Here is a 24,659-nt window from a genome sequence, read left to right as displayed (position 1 = left end):
CTAGCCCCGCCCCCTGGTGCCTTTTCCCGGCTGGACCCACGGTCGGGGGGAGGGGATCCTCGCTGTGATTTCCCCACAGTCACGTGGCTTCCAGGAACGCGGGGGGGGGGCGGGGTGCGGGGGGGCAGGGTCCAGCGGGGGGCTGGGATCCGGCCTGACCCCCATGTTGGCCGACCCCCGAGCCCTGCCGGGGCCCCTCACTGCCGCCCCGCAGCCCCCTGCCCCTCCCAGCCGAGCCAGCCCTGCCCCCCGCTTCCCCGCTTGGGGCCCCGCGGAAACCCCCCGTCGGCACGAGGCCAGAGCCCTGACGTGTTAATGATTCATCGCCCCCCGCCCCCCGGAGCAGGCAGAGCCGCGGGCAGCGCGGCCGGAGGAGACGCACCCCGCGGCGGCTGCGACATGGGGCCCCTGCTGGCCCTGATCTGCCTGGCCGCCCTCGTGGCGCCCAGCCTCCAGGCCCCCAGGTGCCGCGGGGCGCGGGCGGGCGCGGGGGCACTGGCAGGGGAGGGGGCGCGGGGGGCGAGGGGCCCCGCGGGCTGCACCAGGCACTGAGGCTCGCGGCGGCCCCCAGGCTGGTGCTGGTGGGGCCGGCGGCGGTGCGGCTGGGTGCGGAGGCGGCCGTGGTGCTGCAGGCCGAGGGCGCGCCGGGCGGCCTGGCCGGGACGCTGCAGCTGCTCAACGAGAAGGACACGCGGGTGCCCTGCTCCGCCCAGCTGCCCTTCGCGCTGGGGCCGGGCGCCCGCTCCGTGCAGCGCCTCGTGCTCCAGGTACGCCCCTGCCGGGGCCCCGCCCCCGCTGCTCCGGGAGCCCCGCCCCCGCTGCGGCCCCGCCCCTGAGGGCGCCGCGGCACGCGCCGGGCGTTCGGCCCTCGGCTGTAGGCCGCGCCCGCCGCATGGAGCCCCGCCCCTCGGGATTTCCTGGCCCCGCCCACAGGGGTGGACACCAGATCAGCGGCTGCGGACGGCTGGTTTAGCCCCGCCCCTGGGGATCCCGCTGATGTCGCCGGCGCCAGCTCCACCCGGGGACGCCGTGACGCCCCTGTCCCCTTGGGGGGGTTCCCTGTGACGTCAGTGTCGGGGATTAGTTCCCGGTGATGTCACCAAACTGCTGCCATTCCCGGGGGGGGGGGTCCCCGGGATGTGGCCCGCCCGGGATGCCCGTGACGTCAGGGCGCTGCCCCCCGCAGGTGTCCCCCGAGCAGGCGCAGCGCTGCAGGCTGGGGGGGCAGCTGCGGAGCCGGTCGCTGCTGCTGGTGGCGCGCAGCCCGCAGCTGCCCCCGCCCGGCTCCGTGGCGCTGCGGCTCGGCTGGAGCGGGCGGCGCGGGCAGCTGCTGGTGCAGACCGACAAGCCGATCTACACGCCGCGGCAGAGGGGTGAGACCCTGCCCCCGACACGGCGGGAGCCTACACCTGTGGGAGCGGCCAGCCCCCCAGGAACCCACCGAGACCCCCCAGCACCCCCGCGTGCCCTGCACCCCAGGGGCCTCCTAGAGAGACCAGCGCCCTACGCTCGCGGACCCCTCTGCTGCTCATCTTGCACCCCCGGACCCCCAGAGACCCCTCTGCTACCCATATGCCCCCAAATCAGACCTACCCTGTGGACCCGCAAGCCCCCCAGGACTTCTGAGGCCTCCCACGCCCCGCCAGCTGCCCCTGCACCCGTTTCCTTCGGACTGGCTGAGACGACCTCCTCCTAGCTCAGCAGCCCCCCAGGGGCCACAGAGACCTTCACAGACGCCTGCAGCCCCCAGCTAGTCTTCCACACCTCAGACCCCTGTGAGACCCCCCCCAGGGACCCCCTGGCCGGCCCTTCACCCCGAGACCCCTAGAGAGCCCCAGGGACCACCATACCCCCCGAGACCCCCGCAGCCCCCCACCATCCCTACACCCCGAGATCTCCTACCCTCCCCAGGGACACCCCCAAGGACCCCCACCCCGCCCACTCCCACACAGCCCCTAGACACCCCGCACCTGCCCTGCACCCCCAGCTCCCCGCAGTCCCCGCGGCCTCTCCAGACCCAGGTTCAGCCCCGCCCCCCCTCGCCCCCACAGTTCATTTCCGAGTCTTTGCCCTGGACCAGTCGCTGCGGCCCACCAACGAGCCGGTTGTCATCACGGTCCTGGTGAGTAGGCTTGGGGGCAGGATGGGGCCCCTGGGGCTTGGGGGGCAGGATCGGGCCCCTGGGGCATGGGGCGGTGGGATCAGGCCCCGGGGGGCTAGGAAAGCAGGGCAGGATCGTGCCCCTGGAGCTTGGCGGGGGGCAAGATCGGGGCGCTGGGGGCAGGGGCAGGCCCCTGGGAGCTGTCGCCGGGGCGCCGGGGCAGGGTGGGGGTGCTGACCCCGACCCTCGCCCCCCAGAACAGCCAGGGGCTGCAGGTGCGACGGGTGCAGCGAGTCCCCTTCAACTGGGTCATCGCGGACCAGCTCAGCATCCCCGACATCGCCCCGTGAGCCGGGGGCGGGGCTAGTGACTCAGGGGGCGGGGCTTGGGAAGGAGCTGGGGACTGAGAGGCGGGGCTTGCAGGGGCGGAGCTAGTGATAGAGGGAGTGGGGCACGGGAAAAGGCGGGGCTAAGAGGCATGGGGCGGGGCTGGTGACCGAAAGGGGCGGGGCTGGTGACTGAGGGGGCAAGGCCTTGGAAAGAGGTGGAGCTACTGAATGAGCCAGGTCATGGAAAGGAGTGGAAAAGGGGCGGAGCTTCTGATGGGTGGGGCAGAGCTAGCAGCTCAGGGCTGGGTAATGGGATAGGAGGCGGAGCTAGAGGCACAGCGGGTGGGGGTGGGGGGCTGGGAGCCAAAGGCCTGGGAGAGGGGTGGGGGGCTGCAGGCTGAGAGCAGGGGGGTCTGGGGGCCCAGACACCTGGGTCCCCACCCAAATTTGCCACCCCACCGCTTGTAGCCCGGGCACGTGGCGCATCACAGCGCGGTTCGCTGACGCCCTTGAGTCCAACGCCAGCGCCGAGTTCGAGGTCATGAAGTATGGTGAGTCCCCGACACCCGGGAGCGGTGTTTAGTGGTCAGAGCCCTAGGGGTGGGAGGGCTCTCGGCCCAACGGGTGGGAGAAGGGGGCCGAGAGCCGGGATGCCTGGGTGCTCTGCGAGGCGAGGGGGGCCGGGGGTGGGAGCAGGGGCCTGTGGGTACCCAGACATTTGGGTCCCACACCCTGCTCCCCCTCCCCAGTGCTCCCCAACTTCGAGGTGCGCCTGGTGCCCGACCGCAGCTTCCTGCTGGTGACGGAGGAGGGCGGCAGCGACCTGCGAATCAACCTGCGCGTCAGGTACGGCCCCCCTTCCCCGGGCCCCCGGAGCCACTTGGAACTCCCTGACCCCCGCTCCACCCCCCAGGTTCACCTACGGGAAGGGGGTGACGGGCGCTGCCTTCCTGCGCTTCGGGGTCAGCGACGGCACCGGCGGCCACGTCTTCGTACGGGGGCTGGAGCAGCAGGTCACGGTGAGAACCGCCACAGGGCCCCCCGGCCTCCCATGACCCCCTGGACCCCACCAACCCCCCATAGACTTACTGTAGCCCCTGGGACACCCCATGATGTCTCCAGGATCGTCTTAGACCCCCATTGAGCCCCCGGGGAGCCCCAGTACCTCCCTCTTTCTCCTGAACCCCTGAGAGCCCCCACTCTGCCACAGGAACCCCCCATATCCCCTGCCACCTTCCCTGGGTCCCCCTGGTAGCCCCCAAGACCTCTCCCCCGACTGGGGCCCCCATCTTCTCTGGGGCCCCCCCACTTATCTCTCTGCAGGACTCCCTGGTCCTCCCCCAGGATCCTCCACCCCCCACAGGGCCCTCAGACTGCCCCAGGACCCTAACCTCTCCCCAAGCTTGCCCTGGCCCCCCCGTCACCCTCCTACCTCCCTGGGACCCCCTATAGCCCTCCAGACCCGTCCTGGGACCCACATCAGCCACCCATTGACCAGGTGTCAGAGGGGGCGGGGCCTGTAGATCTCCCTTGACCCTGCCTCCAGGTGCTGGAGGGGGCGGAGCCTTCTAGCTCCTGTGACCCCGCCCCCAGGTGCTGGAGAGGGCCTGTGTGTCATTGTTGACCCCGCTCTCTTTGGTTCCACCCCAGGTGACAGATGGGGAGGCGAGTGTGATGCTGCGGCGCGCTTTGCTGGTGGAGAAGGTGGGGCGCCCCCTACGGGACCTGGTGGGGACTCGCCTCTACATCGCTGCCACCGTCATTGAGACAGCCAGTGAGTGGGGTCCCAATCCGGGGGTGGGGTGGGGGTCTGATCCTTGCAGGGGGGGTGGGACTGGACTCTGCTGGGGGACCCGGATCCTGGAGGGGACTGATTCTGGGGGGGAGTGGGGATAGGAAGAGGGGGGTGGACCACCTTGTGGGGGGGGCCCGATTCTTGCAGGGTGGGGCTAGGGGGAGAAGAATGGACCTTTAAGGGGGTTCTGATCCTGAAGCGGGTAGGGTTGGGGGGAGGGAACTGGAACCTTTAAAGGGGACCCTCATCCTGGAGGGGCCCGATCTTGGCGGAGTGGAGAAGTGGCTGCACCCTCCAACGGGACCCAATTTTGGGTGTATGGGCAGGGGCCAGGGGCTGTCTCCAATCCGTGCTGGGCCTGATCCTGATCCTGGGTGCTGGCAGGTGGGGAGATGGAGGAGACAGAGCTGAGCTCAGTGCGGTTCGTGATGTCCCCATGGACTGTGGACCTGGCGGGGACGGAGCGCCACTTCGTGCCTGGTGCCCCCTTCCCTGTGCTGGTGTGTGCAGCCTGGATGCCTGGGCTCTGAGTGCGTGTGTGCATGTCTTTGTGTGTGCACGTGCGTGTGTGTGTGTGTGGGTGGGTGGCCTGGATGCTTAGGTTCTGTGAGTGTGCATGTGTACGTCCTGGATGCCCCGGGTTCAAGTGCATGTGTGTCTTGGAACTCCAGGGTCCTGTGTGTGTGTGCATGGTGGGGAGGGCCACGGACTCAGGACTGCCCCCTGACCTCCTCCACCCTCCTAGGCCCGTGTGACGCAGGCAGATGGCTCCCCGGCCCCCCGGGTCCCCGTGTTGATCACAGCCAAGGTCATGGGGGGCCCATCCCTGCCCTCCCAGAAGCTGGTGGCCAGTGAGCAGGGGGTTGTGCTTCACCATCTCAACCTGCCGGCCAGTGCCTCCGTCCTCACTGTCACGGTCAGTGGGGGTGGGGCGTGGGGCTAGGTGAATGTGGGTGGGTTGAGGCCTGGGGGTGGAGCTGGGATGTGAATGTGGGTGGGGCCTAGATTGCAGGTTTGAATGCAGGTGAGGCTAGGGGGTGAATGGGGGTAGGGCCAACAATGGGGGCAGGGCTCGAGTGAATGGGGGCAGGGCCTGGAGTGGGGGTGGAATGGAGGTGGAGCTGGAAGTGAGGGCAGGGCTAGGGAGTGAGTGGGGGTGGGGCTAACAATGAATGGGGGTGGGGTTTGAAAGGGGGTGGGGGTAAATGGTGTGGGGTTAAGTGGAGAATGGCATAGGGCTATGGGGTGAATGGAGGCAGGGCTGGAAGTGAAGGTGCAGCTAGCGGGTAAAAGGAGTCAGGTGCAGGAGTGTGGGTGTGGCTAGAGGGTGCATGGAGGCAGGGCTGGGGGGGGTGGCGTGGGGTGGGGTGGGGCAGAAGGTGAATGGGGGTGGGACTGGGAAGAGAACATGGGCAGGCCTTGAAGGTGGCAGGGGGTGGGGCCAAGGCGGGTTGCAGGCTCCTCGCAGGGGTCCCTGGCGCCCCTTGACCCTGGCCCCCCACAGGTGGAAGCGGGCACCATCCACCCAGCTGAAAACTCACTGCGGGCCGAGGCGACGCGAGCACAGGCCGGGGGCTTTCTGCTCATCCAGGTCCCCCGTGACCGCCCTGCTCGGCCTGGCACCACGCTATCCTTCACGCTCAAAGGACATGGGCCGTGTTGCCCCCTCCCACTTCTACTACCTGGTGAGTTTGGCACCCCCTTGAAGCTTCATGGGGTGGGGGAGGGCTGCATCTGGTTGGGTGCCCCTTGCTGGGTCCCCCTAGAGCCCCTGCAGCCCCATCTGTGATGACAGGAGATTGCATCAGCAAGTGCTCAGGGTCTGGGGTGGGGAGGTCAATATTGGTCCAGCTCAGCACTCTCTAGGGGTGCTGAAGGGGGCTGGACACCTCCTGCTGCCCCCGCCCCTCCCAGCTTGGCCCCTTGCCCCCGGCAGATCGTCAACCGTGGGGCCATCGTCTCGGCCCACTGGGTGACCCGGAGCGACTCCACAGTCATCTCAGTGCCCATCACCCACGCGCTAGTCCCGGCCTTCCGCCTCGTGGCCTACTACCACCTGGACGGGCACGTGGTGGCTAATGCCGTGTGGATCGATGTGGAAGACTCCTGTGAGGGCAAGGTACTGGCCTGTGGGGCGGGGGGTGCCCTGGGATGGGCTGGGGAGGTTGGTGGGCTAGGATGGCCTGGGAGGGTGAGGGATGCTCTATGGGGCCACGCTGGCATGGGAGTGGCTGTGGGGCTTGGGGTTGGGTGGACCTGGTGGGGGGTGCCATGAGCTGGGGGGCACTCCCTTGATCTCCCTGTCTCCCCTGCCCCAGCTGGAGCTTCGTGTGGCATCCCAGAGTGAGGCACTGCGGCCCCGTGAGAACCTGGACCTCTCTATCTCCACTGACACCCGTGCCTCAGTTTCTCTGGTGGCTGTCGACTCGGCTGTCTATGTCTTGAACAGCCGCAACCGCCTCACACCTGCGAAGGTACCACCACCCCATGTAACCTCAGCCTTTGACTCCTGAGGGGGTGTGGATGCTGTCCAGCCTTAGCTTTGACCTCTGATTGCTGACCACAGTGTGTGACCCATCTGTTGGGGTTAGGGATTGGCTAGCCATTGGCCATTACTAGACATGCACTGATACATCGATCCAATATTGGACTGGTACTGGTAAAAAGCAAATTGGCTGTATCAGAAATCAGCCTGATGCGGTTGATAACTTGGCTGATAAATGCCATGCATTTGCGCAGCCACAGCGCAGCACTCAGGCAGCCAGGAGCACAGCCTGGCAGTGTGGAAAGCTGCCTTTAGCTGGTAAGTCCATTGTGGTAGAAGGGGATGGGGGAGGGAAGGGGTGTGTGGGTGGGGCAGATCAAAGCCCCTTGCAGTGAAGGAGGGGGCAGGGGTTGGGGCAGGCACTGCCCAGCTGGGATGGGGTGGGCACAGGACAGCTGTGGTTTGTGGGGGGGACACCTCCCGCTGCTACTGCTTGGACCCTGGAGGGCATGGGGTGGGGGAGGGGGGTGCCCCCGGATCTATGTTGGGTGGGGTGGGAGGGATGCAGCTGTGGGCTGGAGCCGGGGATGTGCCAGGCTCTTCTCACCGGGGCTTGGGGAGGGGGCTGCAGCCACCCCAGATTTCACCATAACTCCCTCCCAGTGCTGCTGCTGCTGTACGCCTGGCAGAGCCCCGGCTTTACCCGGCACATGGGGGGAAGCAGGGGTTGAGCCAGGAAGAGCCGGGGATTTGTGCCAGGCACGCAGCGGTGGCAGAGCTGGGAGGGAGCTACAGCGAAATCTGGGGTGGCTGCAACCCTTTTCATAGCCCCCCGCTCCAAGCCCAGCCCCTGGTGAGAAGAGCTTGGAGCAGCCCTGACTCCAGCCCGCAGCTGCAGCCTACCTGCTCCAAGCCGCCGAGATCCGGGGGCATATCTCCCCCCCTCTCCATGCCCTCCCAGGTTGCAAGAAGTGGTGGCGGGAGCCACCCCTGCCAACAAGCTGCAGCTCCGTTCTGTGCCTGCCCTACCCCAGCTGGGCAGAGCCTGCCCCTTCCCCTGCCCCTACCCCTACCCCTTCTCTCACCGCGGGTGGGGGTTTGATCTGCCCCCCCAACACGCCTTCCCTCTCCCCTTTCACCACAACAGACTTGCCAGCTGGAGGCAGCTCTCCACACTGTTTTGAAAATCGGATCGGTATTGGCCGATATGACTCCTTAAAAATTGGATATCGGTATTGCCCCCCAAAATCTCTAGTGGTGCATTCCTAACTGTGACCCACGACCCACCGTTTGACCCAGGATGGGTGACTCTTTATGAGTGGAGTTTGATTTGATCTCCTGGCTCTGACTGGTGGGTGGTGATATGCAGTGCCCAAGAGCCGTCCAACCCATGGCTAATTCCTAGGGTCAATATGTGACCTGTGACCCCTTGGGTTTGACCTTGAAGGGGTCATAGGGTTGGAGCTTCTGAATGAAAGGCCCCATCCCATGTCCTGGGGGGAGATTTGGGTTTTAGGGTTGAGGGCAGCTTGGAGGAGATGATAATGTCATCTTTTGTCCCCCTCTCCATCCATCCCTCCACCATCCCATCTCCCCACCCCCTTCAAATGCTCCCCTGGCCATCTCTCCATGCCTCCATTCATCCACTCCTCTGCCCATCCCCTTAAACGTTTTGTCCATCTATCTGTTCATCTGTCCATCCATCCTTTCAACCCCTCAAACACTCCTACGTGTCCGTTCATCCTTCGGTTTCTCCATTCTTTCTGTCAAACTCTGCCACCCTCCATTCCTCCAACCAATCCCTCAAACACTTCTTCTTTTTTTGTATTCATCCATCCATTCACTCAATCCCTCCTCTGCCTGTTCATCCATCCATTCAACCTATCACCACTGCCATCTTTCTGTATGTCTATCCATCTACTTCCCTGTCCATCCCATCAAATCTTCTATCGTTCTTCTTTGACTCCATCCATCCTTTCAAATACTAACATCCATCTATCCACCTGTCCATCCACTCAACACCTCCATTCATCCACCCATCCATCCGTTCATCCACTCAACCCCGCAACCATTCCCACTTGTCTGTTCATCCATCTTTTCTTCCCTGCGTTCCCTCAAATGCTGCATCCTTTCATCCATCCATCTGGTCTGACACTACATCAATCCATCCTTTTCTCCATCCACCCAACCTCTCAACATGCCTACCTCTACTCCATGCATCTGCCTCCCGGTTCAGGTGTTCGAGGCTCTGAATGGCCATGACCTGGGCTGCTCGCCAGGCGGTGGGGCCGACACCCTGGGGGTCTTCACAGATGCCGGCCTGGCCCTGCGTGCCGGGGACCTGCACAGCACCATCCGGACGGGTGAGATGGGGCTGGGGCGTAGAGAAGGGGGTCCCCTGGGCTGATGGGAGCAGACCAAGGCAGCTGGGGAACACTGTATGACTCCATGATGACCTTTGTTCCCAGGTCATGGGTGCAGCAAGGATGCCCCCCGGAAGAAGCGCTCGCTCGACTTCCAGAGCAAGCTGCAGGAGAAGGGTGAGTGCTGGGGAGAGGAGGGAACTTGGGCCCCGTCCATCTGTCTGTCCCTGCACTTGAATATCTGTCCATCCTCTCTCCACCCCCATGCGCAGCCACTCACCCATGCCTTCCTCTGTCCATGTGCCCTTCCATCTGTCCCCCAGCATGACCATTTGTCCAGCTGTTTGTCCATCCATCCAAATTCTCAACCCTTCAGACACCCCCTGCCTTATGCTGTTTAGCCAGCCAGCCATCAGTCTGTCCATCCATCTGCCCACCTATCTATCTTCATGTGCCCCCTCCATCCGTTCCCAAGCACAGCCATCCATCTGGGCATCCCCAAGCACAGCTGTCCACACATCCAACCATCTCTCCTTTTCTCCATCTCTAACTCTGTCTGTCCAGTCATGCTCAGGCACAGCCAGACACCCATCCATTCTTCTATCCATTGCTTCCCTAAGCACTACCATCTATCCATCCGTCTGTCCATCCATCCCTGTACCCCATCCATCCATGCCAAAGTACAGCCAGCTACCTATCCCTTCCTTCATCCATCTCTTCCCAAGACAGCCATCTGTCCGTGTGCTCATTCATCCATCCATCCATCCTCAAGCACAGCTGTCTATCTACCCACTCAGTCATCTTTCTGTCCTTTCATCCATCTTTCCATCCCTTCATCTGTCATTCCCTACATCCATCCTTCTATGCACACATACAGCCAACCACTCACTGCTTTCTCTGTCCTTCCTTCTATCTAGCCAGTGACCAAACACAGCTGTCTGTCCATCTACTCACCCAGCTGTCTGCCCAGCTGGTCACCCCTCCACTTACCCACCTCCCTCCCTCCCCTCCTCCCTCCATCCATACCCAAGGACAGCCAACCATCCGTCCCTTCCTTTGTCCATCCTTCCGTCCATCTTTCAAGCACAGCTGTCTATTGGTCTTCTTGTTTGTCTTGGCTTCTGTCCATCCATGCCCGAGTACAGCCAACCACCCATCTGTTTTCTCCATCTGTCCGTTCCTCCTGGAGGACAGCCATCTATCTACCCATCTGTTCGTTGGTCCATTGTTCTCTCCATATCCAAGCCCACTCATCCACTTCCCTACCCACCCTCTGTCTGTCTGTCCACCCCACCAGCTCTAACACTGCCCCCATTCCCTCCAGCTGGGCGGTACCAGGGTGACGCGCGGCTGCAGCGGTGTTGCCGGGACGGGCTGACAGCAATGCCCATGCGGCGCTCGTGCGAGGACCGGGCTGCCCGCATCCCCAGCTCTGCCACCCGCTGCCGCAGCGCCTTCCTTGACTGCTGCAACTTCGCCACCAAACTCCGGCACCAGAACCGGCTGCGCCGCCCCCCTGGGCTGGCCCGTGGTATGATCCCCCGGATGCCTGGGTCCTGGAAAGTGGGATGAGGAAGCCCGGACACCTGGGTTCACACCTCCGGGGAGAACCCTGGACGCTTGACTCTGCGCCCCTAGGGAGGGCAGCCCGGACGCCTCAGTCCTCAGCCCGGGGAGGAGTTCAGGGGGCTCGGGTGTGAGGAGAGGGGCTGGGAGCCCGGACGTTTGGGTTCAATCCCTACCCTGTGGGCTGGTAGTAGGGGTCTGGGAGCCTGGATGCCTGGGTTCTCTGGGAGGGGAGTGGGGCCTGGGGTTTAGCTAAGAGGTGACAAGGGTGTAGCCCATATTTGAGGGGGGGTCCTTTTCTCTGACCCTCCCTCCCCACTCCCCCACCCCAGCCCAGACCATGGAGGACGAGGATGAGTTCTTCGACGATGACTTTCTTCAGCCACGGAGCGTCTTCCCTGAGAGCTGGCTCTGGAAGACCCTCACTGTGGAGGGCACCAGCCGGTCAGAGGCCTGCCCCCTCCCTGTGTCCCCTTGGCCCCACCCCTGCCTCTTGCTCCACCCTGACCCTTCCCCCACTCCTGTCTGTGTCCCTAGGCAGAGCTTCCTGGTGCCCGACTCCATCACCACGTGGGAGATCCAGGCTGTCAGCATGTCGCCCCGCACCGGTGAGTGCCCTTCACTCCTGCCCTGCTCAGCCCTGCTGGTGTTCTTCACTCCTGACCCGCAGACCTCTACCGCCCCCAGCTCTGATGGTGCCCCTCACTCCTGACCTGCAGCCTCCTGCCCTCTTGGCCCCCCATTCTCACCCCCCTCCCTCTGCCCAGGTCTGTGTGTCTCGTCCCCACTGCGTGTCCCGGTGACCCAGGACTTCCACGTCTCCCTGCGGCTGCCCTACAGCGTGCGGCGCTTTGAGCAGCTGCAGATCACGCCCGTTCTCTACAACCATGGGCCTGAGCCCCTTGACGTGAGACTCTCCTGCCCCCCTGAGCTCCCCGCTGGACCCCTCCAGCACCCATTGCTCAGGGTCTCTTGACATGAGACCCCCCCCAGTCTACAGGCCCCCCTTCCCCATGTGATGTGGGGGGTGCCCCAGGATTGTGCCTGACCCCTGTCCCCTGCCCCTTGCAGGTGCGGGTGCAGCTGGAACTGGAAGAGGGTATTTGTGCACCTCCAGCAGGGGGGCGGCAGCAGGTGCAGGTGCCAGGCCAGGGGGCACTGGCTGTGCCCTTTGCCCTGGTGCCCTTGGGGGCAGCTGACATCCCCATCACTGTCAGCGCCCGCGGGCAGTTCGGTTTTGGCGACAGCATCACCCGCACCCTCCATGTTGAGGTGGGCCCTGCCCCTGCCCTGACCTCTTCCTTCTCACCCCGACTCCACCCTGATCTCTTCCGGACCCTGTGATCTCTGATTTTCTCCATTTTTCCCTACCTTGATCCCTAAGCTCCTTGTGACCTCACCCTGACCTCTTCCTGACCCTACTCTGATCCCTAAGCTATTCTTGACCTCTGACCTCTTCCTAAGCCCTGGCTCTGCCTGAATCCATGACTTTTTGACTCCCCGACCCGATCTTGACTTCTTCTTGGCCCCTGATGCCATTCTGACCACTTCTGAACCTGTATTGATGCCTGTCCCTTCCCTGATCCCTAAACTTCACTTGACCCTTGACCTTTGACCCCACCCCCTGACCACTTCCTGCTCCCTGACACCCCTCCCTCTGCTTCCACCCCAACTCCTTGCCCCTCTTCCCCACTCTGGCCTATGACTTCCCTTGACCTGAGCATTACCTTTTGTTCTGGTTCCTCCTCCTCTGTAGCCCTGACCCTCTCCTCTTCCTCCCTCCTGCAGAGAGAAGGGGCCCCCTGCTTGGAGGAGATGACCTACTCACTGGACCCTGCTGGTGGGAGATTCCCCCCTGGTGGTGTGGGGGTTGGGCAGGGACTATGGGGGTGCTGTCCAGCTCGGGGGTCCTTTCAAGGACACCTGAGGTGGGGCAGGGTAGGATGGGGAGGTTGGATGGGGGCAGGGGCCTAGAGGGCTCAGGGGGTGGGTCTATTAGGTGAGGGGTGGTGGGGAGCCTAGTCTGGTCTCTGACCTCCACCCCCATCACGGCTCCCCCTAGACTGGCGCTTACGCTCCGTGGAGATCCCAGGGCAAGTGCCACCCAATGCGCTGCCTGACGGGGACTTCAAGATGAGCGTCCGTGTCACAGGTAGGACCATGCATCTGTCTGTCCATGGCTGGTCTGCGAGTCCACCTGTGGCCTAGGCATCCATCCATGGCTTGGCTGGTCCTTCTGTCCCTTTGCTGGTCCATTTGTCTGACTGTGGTCTGGCAGGTTTGTGTGACTGTCCACACCCCAACTGGCCTGTATGATGGTGGCCCCATCTGTCCGCATGTCTGTCTGTGGGTCGGCCACTCCATGTGCCAGTGTGCTGGTCTGTATGTTGGTCTGTGGTTCAGCGAGTCCATGTATCTGTCTGTGACTCAGCTGGTCTGTCTGCTGGTCTCTATGTCCATCCGTGGTCTTGCTAGTTCGTGTGTCTGTCCATGGCTCGACTAGTCTGTGTGTATCTCCTCATGGTGCACTTGGTCCACGTGTCTCTCCGTAGCTCAGCCAGTCTCTGTCTGTCTGTTAGTCTGTGTATGCTTGTCTATGTCTGTCTGTGGTTCAGCTGATCTGTGTGTCTATCCGTGGCTCACTTAGTCCATATGTGTCTGTTGGTTTGTGTTTCTTCCCATGGCCTGGTGTCCTGTCTGGTTCATGTTTGTCTGTGGCTCTTCTGGTCCATGTTCCTGTGACCTGGCAGGTCCACGTGTCCATCCATGGCCCTCTCCATCCATGTGTGTATTGATGGCTAGGCCAGTCTGTGTGTCTGTCTGCTGGTCTGTGTATCCATTTGTGGCTCTACTGGTCCACCTGTTTTTGGCCTGGAAGGTCTGTATGTCTGTGGCGTGTATGTGTTCCTCTTTGCCTTGGCCAGTCCGCATGTCTGTCTGTTGGTCTGCATATCTGTCTGTGGTTTGGCTGGTCTGTGTGGCTGTCTGTGGCTCTGTTGGTCCATTTGTCTGTGGCCTGGCAGGTCCATATGTCTGTCTGTGGCTTGGCTGGTCTGTGTGTCTGTCCATCGTTTAGCCAGTCTATGTGTGTGGCTGTACCTCTTCTGGCCCGTGGGCTGGATGGTCCATGACACCCCCCTCCCCAATCCCTGTTGCAGCGGATGAGGCAGGGGATGTGCTGGAGAGTGCACTGTCACCCGAGGGGCTTTCGCGGCTGCTGCGGGTGCCACAGGGCTGTGCAGAGCAGACCATGTTCTTAATGGCACCGGGACTCTACGCCATGCGCTACCTGGATGAGACAGAGCAGTGGGACCAGCTTTCACCTGACCGCAAGGAGGAGGGGCTCCAGAACCTGCGCACTGGTCAGCGCGGGTGGGGGAGAGGCCATGGGGCAGAGGAGCACAGGGGTGGAGGGAAATAGGGGTAGGGCGGTGGGCCGGGGGGCGTTGCCTGGGGGGCATCCCTTGCACATTGGCTTTGCACACGTATGTGCCTGCCCAAGTATTCCTGCTGCCACTGCCAGGGGCACCGTGTATGCACGGGTGTGCCCACATGGCATGCACAAGTAATTGCACATGTGCAATCCACCTCATGTGGGCAGCTTGCAGATGTGTCTGGGGCTTCCCCACATGTGCAGCTTGCACACGCAAGCTTGGCATTTGCACATACATGTGGCTTGCTTACATGAGCCTGGGGATTCCACACACATATCACTAGCACATGCAGGCCTGGGGCTTGCACATACATGCAGCTTTGCATGTGTGCACCTGGGGCCTCCACTCACGGCTGGGACTTGCACATGCATCTAACTTGCACACATGTGCGTTTGCACAACCACTGACACAAACCCCACATTTATGCCTCACAGCACTCCTAGGATATGAGGGGCTATGGTAGGTGCGGGGGGGCTATATTGTGGGGTTTGTGCTCTACTGTGTCCCTGCCTCCCAGGCTACGAGCGGATCTTGACCTTCCGGAAAGAGGATGGGTCTTATGGGGCCTGGTTGACCCGGCCTAGCAGCACCTGGTGAGGGGGTTGGGAGCCTGGACAACTGGGTTTTCTCTTAGCTCTGGGAGGGGAGTGGGATCTGGTCAGATAGGGAAGCAGAGTGGTCTGGGATATAGGATACCTGGGTTCTCTTTGGGAGGGCAGGGAAGTTGGGTGGGATAGGGAAGAAGGGGCAGGAAGCCTGGATATCTGGGTTCTCTGGGAGGGCAGTGGGGTTTGGTGGTTTAGAGGAGGGAGGGGCTGGGAGCCTGGCTTCCTGGGTTTGTTGGGGGGAGCCCACAGGACTGGAGGGGACACAGCAGGGGTCTAAGGAGGTCAGGCAGAGGGCACAAGGGGAGGGAAGGTGGGGTGTGGGAAGGCTAGGGCTGGGGCTCTGGCTAATCCCACCCTCCCAACACTCTGCCCCCTTCTCCCCCACTAGGCTGACAGCGTTCGTGGTGCGGGTGCTGGCGCTGAGCCGGCAGTACCAGCCCGTGGATGAGGTTGGGCTGCGTGGCTCTGTGCGCTGGCTCGTGCGGCACCAGCAGCCTGACGGTTCCTTCAGTGACCCCCATCCCATCATCCACCGTGAGATGCAGGTGAGGCTTCTCTGCCACTTCCCACCCCTGCCTCCTCCCTTCCACATGCTTGCCTACTGTATTTCCCCACCTACCACACCTTCCCTCCCCCCCACAACCAAACATGGGCTTCTGGAAATTGGGCCTGGGCAGCTTGGCTCATGCAGCAGCACTTGTGGTGGCCTGCAGCTGCGGGATTAACAGATCAGCCAACTTCTTTACTGATAATTTTTGGCAATTACTGACAGTTTTGTCACTTGCAAACTTTTTTTAGTGATAAACTTTATTTGCAGACACTTTACTGGCAAACTTCTTCATTTCTTTTGTAGCAGAATTCTCTACTAGCATTTTTTTCTGATGTTTCTCACAGATAAACTTTTTTATAGACAATTTTTTTTACTGGCATGTTTTGTGCCAATATCAACTTTTGGACTGACAGAATTTTTTACTGACCAACTTTTTTACTGACAGTAAAAAAATAATCATCTGGGTTGGCAGCCCTGTGTGACTGCAGTAAGGGTTTTCTGTCCTCATGGTTCGCACCACAGGAGTCCCCTCTTTGCCTCATACCACACTGTCTCCTCGAGCCAGTCCTACTTCCCTCAGTCCAGCAGGGAGACCCAAAGAGACCTACCCACAACTCTGTGTTGTTACAGGAAAGGAAGCAGTAGCAGCAAATGGCTGGGGAGTGTGGGGAGGGATTTCCAAACCTTGAGAGGAGGCTTTCTGCGAGGTGCTGTGCCAGGGTGCTCGTCTCTGGTTATGCCTCTGTGAAGTTCTGGCTGTCCAGCTTCCAGCTAGGAGAAACCTTGCTGGTTCTTACAGGCAGCTCAAATTGATGCATGGACTTTATTGAGGGGCATTTTTAGTTTCGAGTTTCACTGATTGTCCCTCAATTTATGGGCAGCTGCTGGTGTTTTCCCTGCAAAAATCCTCCCCTGGCTGAGATTTCCAATGAAGGATCTTTTCCTCCCACACTTCTTTCTGTCTTTCCAAAACAAGGTGCACTGTTCTTTTGGGGGTGTGTGGTATTTGAGGATATACAGTAGCTTGCAAGGATCTGGCCTCTCCCCTACCCACTGGCAGCAGCGTTCCTGCTCACTGTCTTGCATTTGGGGGTGCCTTGCACACTTATGGCTTCTGGGCACTCCTGCCCTTGTGAATGCGTGGTCACTTTGCATGCTTGCTCTTGCATGTTTGCACACTTGGAGGTGCCTTGTGCCCCCTTGGGTCACTGACTCTTGCACTCTTCCAGTGCCTCACATGTGCGTAGCTGCCTCGCATGCCTTGCACTCACTACAGCTGCATGCCCTTTCATGCTTATGGTCGTCTTGCACACCTGCAGCACATGGAGCCCCATGCACACCCTGCTCCTTGTCCTCCTACCCTCCTGCTGTGTCCTCCATGCACACAACCTCCCCTTGCACATCTCATGATCTGGGCATCACCCCCCACTCCCTTTGTTGCATCATGTGCTCTGAGGGTGGTATGGACAGATCTGCCCACATCCCCACAGGCACTGACCCCCCCTTCTCCCCGCAGGGTGGTGTCGGGGGGCCACAGGCCACGGTGTCACTCACAGCCTTTGTGGCAGTGGCCCTGCGGCAGGCACTGGTGCTGTATGCAGCCCAGGAGTCCAACGATGAGCTAGAGGCTGGCCGGCTGGCGGAGCTGCGCCAAGTGGTATGGATGGAAAGGGTGGGGGAAGGGTCACTAGGGGAAGTGGAGATAGAGTGGAGGATACCTAGGGGGTTATGAGAGGGGTGGGGGGAAGGGATGGCATCATGGACAGTTATGGGGGGTCCAGAGAGGGGTGAGGGCAAGGGCCTATGGGGGAGGGCCAGAGGGAGGTGTGGGAGGGGGCGAGGCTAGGGGAGGGGCCGCCCTGAGAGGGTGGAGCTAGGCTGAGGTGGGGAGCTAGGTAAGGGGGCCTCATGGAAGGGATGGAGCTGGGCCGGGGGTTGGAGGGAGGGGTGGGACTTGGGTCATGGGCAGTTATGAGGTGGGGGAGAGGGGATGGAGCTGGGGGTGGGACTGGGGAAGGGGGCAGGACCAGGTGGAGGAAGTGGCCAGTGGGGATGGAGGAGGACATGTGAGAAGGGGTGGGGGGGGGAGTTGTAGACAGGGGCCTGGATGGGGTAGGGGAGTGGGGCAACAGCCAGGCCTGGGTGGGAGGGGTGTGACTGGGGGCAGGCTTCATCCCTTTTTCCATCTGACTGCTCCTCCCCCACCACAGCGGGACAGCCTGGCCCTGGCCTGCCGTTACCTGGCGGGGGCTGGGGAGGGGTTGAGCCCCTACCCCGCTGCCATCACAGCCTATGCACTCTCGCTGGCCTCCAGTGACCGCGACGCCATTACTGCTGCCGATAGCCGCCTCCGCGCCCTTGTCACCACCTCCCAGGGTGTGTGAGTCCCTGGCCCCCCTGGGCTGGGTGTGGGGGGAGAGCTCCAGCAGCTGAATGTTCCCCATAGTCCCGTATTTCCTTGTGTAGAACATGCATCTCCCCCTGCCCCCCAAATCTAGTGGTGGGAAATTGGTCTCCATGTTATCTATGAGGAAATACAGTACTCGCCGTTCCCACTCCTTGGCTGGGGTTGGGGGCGGAGCTCCAGCAGTTGGAAGGACCCTACACTTCCATATTTCCTCGTATACAACACGTGTCTCCCTCCAACCCCCCCGCCCCCAAACCCCAACAGCTGGAAACTGGCCTGTGCCTTGTATGTGGGGAAGTACAGCAAGCAGTGCTTCCTACCCCTTCCAGGGCCAAAGCGACGGTCAAGGCCATGTGAGATGTGGGGGGGAGTGGAGACTCTCACCACTGCCTACAGCAAGGGAAGACTACCCCCCAAAACTTAATTTGTGTTTTCAAGATCAAGGCACATTGTATATGGGGCAGCATGGTAGTAGCAGCTCCTGGGAGGGTCCCTAGTGGTGCTGGAAGGTGTTGCAGGCCCAGGAAAGCCCCCTAGTGGTTCCAGGGGGGTATTGAAGGCTCTGGAGAGCCCCCTAGTGGTCCCAGGGTGTACTGCAGACAGTGGAGAGTGCCTAATTGTTCCAGGGGGTACTACAGCCCCTCGAGAGCCTCCTAGTGGCCTTAGGGGGTACTGCTTCTGACTGGGCTCTGATGGGGCCTTCCTTTGGTTCCTACAGATGGGGCACAGATGTTTTGGGCAGCACAGGGTGAGACTCATGGTATCTCGGCCACGGCGGTGTCGGTGGAGGCCACGGCTTATGCACTGCTGCATCTGCTGCTGCAGAATGACCTGACAACTTCCCCGAAGGTCACTCGTTGGCTTACGGAGCAGAGGAACTATGGTGGTGGCTTCAAGTCTACTCAGGTGTTGCTTGGATGCTGATGTCCCCTCTGCAGGGTGTGGGGGGCGGGGTCTGTTTGCACTGGACCAGGGTGGAAGCTGATAGACTGGATGCCTGGGTTCTCTGGGGGGAAGTGGGGGCTGGGAGCCCGGATAGCTGGGTCCCAGCACCAGCTGGTCACCTGCAGGACACAGTGGTGGCACTGGACGCCCTGTCCCAGTATTGGATCAGCACCTACAAGCAAGAGGACAATGCCCTGGACGTCACCGTCTCTGCCCCCGGCCGCACTGGCGGCAAGAGGATCCTGCTTGACCGCACCCAGAACCACATCCAGGAGGAGCTGAAGGTTAGTGGAGCTGGAGCGGGGGCCCCAAGTATTCCCCAAAGGTCTGAGGGCCAAGGAGTCCATTCCTTAGTTTGACACTCTCTCCGTCCCCCCAGTTCTCCCTTGGATCCAACATCCATGTGAAGGTGGAAGGCAAAGGCAAAGGCAGCCTGACCGTGAGTCCTGCCCAGATGCCCACGTTCTCTGGAAGGGCTGAGGGCTGTGGGGTGGCAGTGGCCGGGGGGTTGAGGGGGACCCAGATGCCTGTGTTCTTTACAAGGGGAGGGGAACTGGGGGGTGTGGGGGGTCTGAGAGTCTGGATGCCTGGGTTCTTTGGGAGGGGAGTATGAGTATGGGGGATGGGAGCAGGGGGGTTAAGAGCCTGGACACCTGGGTTCCCTCCCCATGTTGGGAGGAGAGTGGGAGTTGGGGGGCTGAGAGGGCCTGGACCCCTGGGTACCACTGGAGAAGAGTAGGGTTGGGGGGTGGGAGGGGACCTGGGGACCCGGACACCTGGCTTGTCTAGGAGGGGAGTAGGGCATGGGGGGTGAAAGCAGAGGAGCTTGGGAGCCTAGATGCCTGGGTTCTCTCCTTGCCCTGAGACAGGAGTGGGGCATGGTGGGGTAGCTCGGAGGGGACCTGGGGGCCCCGGACATGTGGGTTCTCTTCCCCTACTCCCACCCCAGGTGCTAAAGCAGTACAACGTCCTGGACCTGCGGAACACGTCGTGCCAGAACCTGGAGCTGGACGTCACCGTGACCGGTGCCATCGACTACGAGGGTGCGTCCTTGCCAGCCCACCAGTACCATGTCATGCCACCAGGGCCCTGCCTCCTTAAGTACCTCAAGGCTGGGTGGGGGCGGGATGCTTAGCTTAGTGATGTCATCAGGATTGCCCCCCCCTTTGAAAATCGAGGTGGGAGGGGCTTTGAGGATGGCCCCACCCCCTGTGGTGTTATGGGAAACGAGTGCCTTTTTGTCTATCCCATTCCCCCCCCACCTCTTTCTGGGAAGGTGGGGTTTGGAAGCTGTGGTAGGCTCCATCCCCATCCCTGCTGCTATGACATCATTTTGTTTCAGCCATGCCTTTAAAGGGCAAGGCCCTCCCTGGTTTTTTTGATGGCAGTTGGCTGATGTCACGGTCTCTCTCCCCCTCTCAACAGATACGGGGGACTATGAGTATAACGATGACTACGCAGATGAAGCCCCGGCGGCTGATGCGCCCCTCCACCCCATCCACTGGTTTGATGCTCGGCGCCGGCGCCGGAGAGATGCAGCCGACGCCAATCAGAAGGAGAAGGATGTTCACTACACGATCTGCATCTGGTGAGGCCCCTCTGCTCGGTGGTGGTGGTGGGGAATTACTGCCCCAGCTCTGTGCCTAGGGGTGGGACTTCCTTTTCTCTCTCAGAGGTGGGACTTCTTGCTTTGCATGTGCTCCAGGGGTGGGACTTCCTGCTTTACACTGCCCTGGTGGGTGGGACTTCCTGCTACCTGCATCTCTCAGACATAGGATTTCTGCTGGGGAGCGGTACTTACTGTTGTTCACATGCTCAGGGGGTGGATCTTCTAGCTATTATCTCACCCCATTGGCAGATGCAACTCCCAGCCACAGTCCCCTTATTCCTTCCATGGCCTGTGGGAGGGGAATTCTTGTTACTTCTTTGGTCTATTGGGGAGGAGGTGCGACTTCCTGTAGCTTCCTCGGGGGTGTGGGGGGCAGGACTACTTGGCATGTTCTCACTCTGCCCCTCCCCCCAACATTGCAGGAGGAAGCCAGGGGCCCCGATCTCAGGCATGGCCATCGCTGACATCACCCTGCTCAGTGGCTTCCAGCCCCACACAGCTGATCTGGACAAGGTTAGGGGCCCTGATCCTGCCCTGTCCCCTCCCACCCACTGCACTTCCCCTTCTCCCCTTCCTTTTCTGCTCAGCCCCTGGGGGGGACCCCCTACCTCCTCTCCTCATGGGAGAGAAGAACAGGCTTGGCTGTTCCTCCATGACTCATCTGTATGTCTGTCCATCCCCACAGCTAAAAGACCTGGTCGACCGCTATATCAGCCACTACGAGGTGCAGGGGCAGCGGCTCCTGCTCTACTTTGAGACGGTGAGCAGGGGAAGGGCAGCTGGGGTTAGAGTTGTGGAGGGACAAAGGGGTTGGGGAGCTCCAGGGGCATGAGGGAGGGTTGGGGGGGAAGAACGGGCATGGGGACATCCTGGGGGTGGTGTCTGTCTGGCCATAGCATGCCTTGCTCCCACGTAAAGTGTGATATGAAGGAACTGCAGAGCTTTCCCTGGTCTCACAACTAACGTCTTCGAGGCTGGATCCCCATTTCGGTGGCTTGGCTTCTAGGGGTAATGGCTTGAACGTGCCACAATGTATCACAGAATTAACACCTTAAGTATGAGATAAATGTAGTATCTGCATGCACCCCAGACGCCTAGGGCCTCTGGCAGTCTGTGGGCTTTCCAGACACATTTGGGTCTTCTGCCAGTAAGAGCATGGGCATCTCCAGATGCCTAGGACCTCTGCCAGTAGGTGTGGACTTCCCTTTACATCTGGGTTCTTTGGTAGTGGGCATGTGCTCTGGGGGCCTCCATGTCAGTCATGAGGCCCTCTCCCCAATCCTGTGTTCACCACTCTACTTCCAGGTGCCCGAGGTCCGAGACTGCGTGGGGTTCTGGGCACAGCAGACGGTGCCTGTGGGGCTGCTCCAGCCTGTGGCCGCCACCCTCTATGACTTCTATGAGCCAGGTGGGGGCTGTAGTGGGGCAGGGGTGAAGGGGGACAGGCAGATGGGGTCTGGGAGAGCTTGGGTAGTGGGCCTCCGAGGTGGTGTGGGGGTCAGGGAAGGCTGGATGGAAGAGGAGCTGCCCCAGAGACCATCCCATCCCTCCACTTCTTGCCCCCAGGCCGGCAGTGCAGCGTGTTCTACAACGCCCCCAGTAGGAGCAAGTTCATCTCGGCCCTCTGCTCCAATGAAGTCTGCCAGTGCGCCGAAGGTGAGGGGACCCAAGTGTCTGGGCTCCCTGTACCCCCTTTCCTGTTCTAATCACCCCAGTCCCCATTCCCTTCTCACAACAGGGAGAGAACCCAGGTGTCCGGGCTCTCTGTGGTAACCCCCCAATCCTCATTCCCCTCCCACAGAGGGGAGAGAACCCAGGCATCCTGACCCCCTCTACTCCAACCCCATGAGCCCGAACTCCTCCCAGAGTGGGAAGAGAACCCAGGTGTCCTGATCTTTTTCTCCCTCTCCTCACCAGGTGCCTGCTCCAGGAAGAAGCGAACGTTGGATGACAAAGTGACAGACGCTGAACGCACTCAGTTTGCCTGCTACAGCCCCCGGGTGCAGTATGGTGAGATTGGACCGGGAGGGGAGTGGGGGGAGGCCTGGAGGGAACCCTTGACCTCCAACACCCGCCCCCCCCACACATGCACACACCAGGGGTGTCCTAGAGACCCTCTCCCCATGGTCTCTGTGCCCCTCCCACCTCCATGGTCAACAATTCGAGACATTGTTTTTTTTACTGACAGACATTTTTTTTTTTTTACTGACACTACGGTGGTTTTAAGCCTGCTGGTTCCACTCCAGGGGTCCCCAACTCCTCCATATACCCTGATACCCTCAGCTGCCTCTCCCCAGCTCACACCCAAGTATGCTTGTTGCCCCATGACCCAGCCCCTTCCTCTCTTCTGCATTTCAGGAGAGGCTGGGTCAGCCCTGATGGGCAGGTGGTGGCAGCCGCATGTGGCTGGGGGAAGTGGGGAAGGGAACAATGGCAATTCTTTCAGAGCCATACATTTATGGCTGTGCCTTGTGCCTGTTCTCCAAACTCCCTGAGGACCCCCCATCTCCCCTCCCCCATCCCGTGCCCCCCACTTGCCTCTCCCCCCACCCAACATCTTTTTGCCTCCTTCTCCAAATCCCAGAGCCCCACCCACCCCACTACTTCCTGCCTAAGCCTAAGCCTAAACCTAAGCCTAAGCCAGTGGGGTGGCCCTAGTCCTGATCCCTGACCTTGACCACCCCCCTCCCCCCCGCAGGGTATGAGGTGAAGGTGCTGAGGGAGGAAGACCAGAGCGGCTTCCGGGCCTATGAGACGGAGGTGCTGGAGCCGCTGCAGTTCAGTGAGTGTGGGGCAATGGGGGGGACTCCAGGGTAGGGGGCTGGGAGGGTTGACTCCATGGTATGTCTAGGGTGGGGACTCTGTAGGGGTGACGGCAGGAATGGAGTGACCCCAGGAGTTTGGGGGGGCCTGTAGGTGGTGGGGGTGGGAGAGGGGGGAGAGTGGCCCCATAAGGGGTGGGGAGTCCCAGGGGCTGTGATCACAAACTGGAGGGGGCAAGGGGGGTTGGGGTGACTGAGGGAGGAGCTGGGGGGGTCCCCTGCCCCTGTCTGATTCCCTCTTCCCTCACAGCTGGTGATGTGGGAGTGCAGGTGGGCCAGCGGCGCTGGTTCCTGGTCCGTGCCTCCTGCCGCCTGCGCTTGGCGTCTGGGCGCCGCTACCTGCTCATGGGGCAGGATGGGGAGACCCATGACCCCCAGGGCCAGTGAGTGTGGGGGGCAGGGCTGAGGACTTTGGTGAGGTGGGAGGCTTGGTGGGGTGTACTGAAGGACTCCCACACTTCTGGGACCCTCCCATGACCCCGTGACCTCAGTGACCTCACTGAGACTGCTGCAGCTCCCTTGATCCCTGTGTGACCCCTTTGTGATGCCATGATCCTTCCGTGATCCCTCCATGACACCCGTGACCCTTCCATGACCCCTCTGTGACCCCATTACCTTCCCCAAACCGTGGGATGTTTGGGGGGGCATCTGGGAGCGTAGGGGGCATTTAGCAAGGGGATTTTGTAGAGGCAGAGGGTTCCAAGGGTCTCTTCTCCCGTGACCCTCATGACTTCTCTGGCCCCACAGAGAGCTGTCAGGGGGGTCTTGGCAGGGTGGGCTGAGGGTCTTATGCCCCCCATAGCCCCTCTGTGGCCTTGCTGTGACCTCCCCAGCCCACGTGCTTGGAGGTCTTGAGGGAGGGGACTTGGCGGGGGGCGCTTCGGGGTGTGTTGGGTGTGGGGCTTGTCAGGACATGTTGAGTGTCTCCTGCCATCTGTGACCCCTGTGACCTGCCCCCAGGCCCCGGTACCTGCTGGAGGAGAGCTCGTGGGTGGAGGAGCTGCCGGATGCCCGGCGCTGCGAGGCCACGGCCTATCGCAACCTCTGCGCCCAGCTCCGCACCTTCCAGGAGGCCTACAGCCAGAACGGTTGCAAGGTCTGAGCCCCCCAGGATTGGGCCCGCCTGCACCGCCCGCGTTGGGACCGGATCAGGACCTGTTGGCACCTGCATTGGGACCACCTGTGCCCCCTGGCTCGGGGCTGCTGGACGCTCCCCGCTCGAGCTGGGTCCAGCCCCCTCCCCGCGTGATAATAAACCCGTGTCCTTGCTCCAGCCCTTGTGTCCTGGCTTGGTCTGGGGGACCCCCAGGGGGCTGCCGGGAGGGGGCAGAAGCTGCGGGGGGGCTGCAATGGGGGTGGGGGGTTGCGCCTGCCCCAATCTCCCCTTCCTCAAGCCTGCCGGGCCATGGGGACAAAGGCACACGCATGGGGGGCGGGGGTCTGCGTGTGTCCGGGGGGATGTGACTGGGTGTGCGTGTGCATTAGGGGTGTGGGTGTCAGTGTGTGTGGGGGGGGGTGTGGCCGGGTGTGGGAGGGTGGGCGGGTCAGGGGGGGTGTGCGGGAGCGAGTGTGGACGTGAGCACGGGGGGGGGGGCGCGGGGGCGCGTGAGAATGAATGTCAGACTGCGTGAGGGGGTCTGAAAGC

At 61.7% G+C, this 24,659-nt stretch overlaps 1 protein-coding gene across 1 annotated transcript; it reads left to right on the top strand.

Moving 5' to 3' along the window:
• The first annotated feature begins 323 nt into the window (after positions 1 to 323).
• LOC149852863 (complement C4-like) lies at positions 324 to 24,287 on the top strand. The gene is made up of 41 exons (XM_090028432.1): positions 324 to 464; positions 572 to 767; positions 1,187 to 1,373; positions 2,052 to 2,122; positions 2,359 to 2,447; positions 2,899 to 2,981; positions 3,180 to 3,276; positions 3,344 to 3,449; positions 4,081 to 4,204; positions 4,610 to 4,725; positions 4,971 to 5,141; positions 5,730 to 5,942; positions 6,162 to 6,344; positions 6,544 to 6,699; positions 8,947 to 9,073; positions 9,179 to 9,250; positions 10,398 to 10,604; positions 10,972 to 11,083; positions 11,177 to 11,247; positions 11,407 to 11,546; positions 11,711 to 11,911; positions 12,428 to 12,479; positions 12,702 to 12,791; positions 13,798 to 14,001; positions 14,591 to 14,666; positions 15,070 to 15,226; positions 16,748 to 16,888; positions 17,442 to 17,607; positions 18,357 to 18,544; positions 18,709 to 18,867; positions 18,963 to 19,022; positions 19,533 to 19,626; positions 20,009 to 20,171; positions 20,615 to 20,705; positions 20,878 to 20,952; positions 21,498 to 21,600; positions 21,759 to 21,848; positions 22,110 to 22,202; positions 22,891 to 22,974; positions 23,265 to 23,397; positions 23,975 to 24,287. Exons 1-41 carry the CDS (start codon positions 400 to 402, stop codon positions 24,114 to 24,116), a joined length of 5,148 nt encoding a protein of 1,715 aa, XP_089884558.1. The 5' UTR covers positions 324 to 399; the 3' UTR covers positions 24,117 to 24,287.
• Positions 24,288 to 24,659: the final 372 nt, after the last annotated feature.

The sequence above is a fragment of the Crocodylus siamensis genome, chromosome 15 (genome assembly GCF_052110815.1).
Source record: "Crocodylus siamensis isolate JL-2025a chromosome 15, ASM5211081v1, whole genome shotgun sequence".
Classification (NCBI taxonomy): domain Eukaryota; kingdom Metazoa; phylum Chordata; order Crocodylia; family Crocodylidae; genus Crocodylus; species Crocodylus siamensis.
This window is presented reverse-complemented; position numbering and strand designations above follow the sequence as displayed.

What these genes read in the sequence shown, in the direction of transcription:
- LOC149852863 (XM_090028432.1), top strand. Translation starts at nt 400, where the DNA reads ATGGGGCCCCTGCTGGCCCTGATCTGCCTGGCCGCCCTCGTGGCGCCC. An exon ending in GATGAGCGTCCGTGTCACAG is followed by an intron (nt 12,792 to 13,797) that starts GTAGGACCATGC and finishes TCCCTGTTGCAG; the next exon opens with CGGATGAGGCAGGGGATGTG. An exon ending in GCTGGAGCCGCTGCAGTTCA is followed by an intron (nt 22,975 to 23,264) that starts GTGAGTGTGGGG and finishes CTTCCCTCACAG; the next exon opens with CTGGTGATGTGGGAGTGCAG.